We start from the raw sequence: 1,771 nt of genomic DNA on the forward strand, positions 1-1,771 counted from the left end.
GACCCCGCCACCGTCACTTCCAGCACACGATGATGTTGGGGTCATTCTCCAGGCGCTCATCCAGCTCCTTGTAACTCATGCCTGCCAGGGGGAAGACAGTGGGTGTCAATGAGGTCTTACTGGGGTGCCCGGCAACGGCGTCGGAGGGCTGGGAGGGCTCCCCAAGCCCAGTCCATGGCAGCCCAGCTGGGCACAGAACTTATCGCATAGTCCTGGCTCTCTGTGGTTTGAAGGGTCCCAAAGAGGTGAGACCCTGAAACCAGCATAGAGCCCTGGGCAGGCAGACACTCCCACGTCTCCCACCAGCCCCAGGGCCCATGTGGAGTCCAGATCCATACCGGTCTTGCAGCAGATCTCGTCGTAGCTGTGGCAGCCTGTGTACAGCCGGGCTGGGTGGCTCCGCTCATCCCGCGCAACCTTGACGGGGTATTTCTGGAGCCGACGGATAAGGCCCTTCATCAAACCAAACTGGATAAGCCTCCTGGGGACAAGGAGGGGAGGGACTGGGACCACAGTGCTGAGGTGCCAAATGCCCCAGATCCCCTTCTGGTTCCACCATGTCCGATCACTGCCTCAGGTCTCCTACCCTGTAGATGCAGGGGTTGGATACTTCCTGCTCACTCCCCCACACTGTCCCTGCCACCCCCAGTGCCAGTGCCACCCTTGGGGACCGAGCAGGAGGGCTCTGACCTCTCATCCACCCTCTGGAGCTGCAGGGTGTAGCGGGAGATGAGGTCTCGCACGGTGGTGCCAGGGCTCAGCCCGCAGTACAGCTGGAAGATGTCCCTGAGGCTGGCTCGCTTGTGCCCTGAGGGGACAAGTCACCAGTTAGCTGTCCTGTCCCCTTGCCTGCACCAGCAGCCCAGGGCAGGGTCACCTTACCTTGTTTGGTGACATAGGACAGACATTCTTCCTGAAGACACTTGTCATCCACCAGGTCCTGGACCTTGGGTGTGGTGCAGTAGACATTGGAGTACTGGGGGTAAGGCAAAATCAGCTCTACTCAGCTGTGGCTCCAAGACACAGGCCTGGCCTACTCCAACCCATTGTCCACACAGCCACCCCAATGGCACAGCCACTGCCCAAATTCTGCTCACAGCCCCACGCTCCATAGCCTGACCCACCTGGAGTATGGAGACAAGCGTGACAACCCCGTAGTACCTGCAGACAGACAGGGAAACATGAGACACCCTCTCTGCCACCACCCACCCTCCTCCCACAGGCTGGCCAGGCTCTTCCACACACTCACAGCAAGTTCTGAATGGCAATGCGCACCAAGTTCAGCTCCACGTCAGCTTCTGCGGAAATCTTCTGGACATGCCGAAAGCCATCGATGTAAGGCAGGATCTAGGAGGGGAGGAAACAAGAGCTAAGAGGGGAGAGAGCAGAGAGGCCTAAAGCACCACCCTGAAGCCCAAGAAGCTCCCCTGTGTCTGGGAACACACTGGGATGGGCAGGCTCCACCCCCAGCAGCATTTTATCCTTCTGTTGGATGAATGGTTTGCTTGCAGGCCCAAAGCACAATGGAAGCACCAACCCATGCTCATTAACATGCTCATCTTCAGGACAGCCCAACTCCCATGGTAGTCTGGAAACACATCCCGTTCAAAGCCTGCTGCCCCAGTCAAGCACACAGACCTGCTGCGTGGTGAGATCCCACTGGGAGTTGAAGAAGTCATCCTTGTCTTGGGTGAAGACAGGGACATCGTACTCCTGCACGATGGGGGGGTCTGGGCGCTGCTCAATCACCTTCAGGTGGATGGTGTTTGAC

The 1,771-nt window shown here is 58.4% G+C and overlaps 1 protein-coding gene across 1 annotated transcript in view; it reads right to left on the bottom strand.

Moving 5' to 3' along the window:
* Positions 1-13: 13 nt before the first annotated feature.
* NPRL2 (nitrogen permease regulator-like 2 (S. cerevisiae)) overlaps positions 14-1,771 on the bottom strand; it is a gene marked incomplete at its 5' end in the record, with an annotated part of 2,811 nt that continues 1,053 nt past the window's right edge. The window contains 7 exons of the mRNA XM_009076437.1: positions 14-81; positions 339-481; positions 691-808; positions 883-976; positions 1,125-1,161; positions 1,250-1,347; positions 1,639-1,771. The exon at positions 1,639-1,771 is cut by the window's right edge and continues 5 nt beyond it. Of these exons, the coding sequence (XP_009074685.1) occupies positions 14-81; positions 339-481; positions 691-808; positions 883-976; positions 1,125-1,161; positions 1,250-1,347; positions 1,639-1,771 (691 nt within the window). The remainder of the gene's footprint in view (positions 82-338; positions 482-690; positions 809-882; positions 977-1,124; positions 1,162-1,249; positions 1,348-1,638) is intronic.

Source organism: Acanthisitta chloris, unplaced genomic scaffold, assembly GCF_000695815.1.
Source record: "Acanthisitta chloris isolate BGI_N310 unplaced genomic scaffold, ASM69581v1 scaffold43796, whole genome shotgun sequence".
NCBI classification, from domain to species: domain Eukaryota; kingdom Metazoa; phylum Chordata; class Aves; order Passeriformes; family Acanthisittidae; genus Acanthisitta; species Acanthisitta chloris.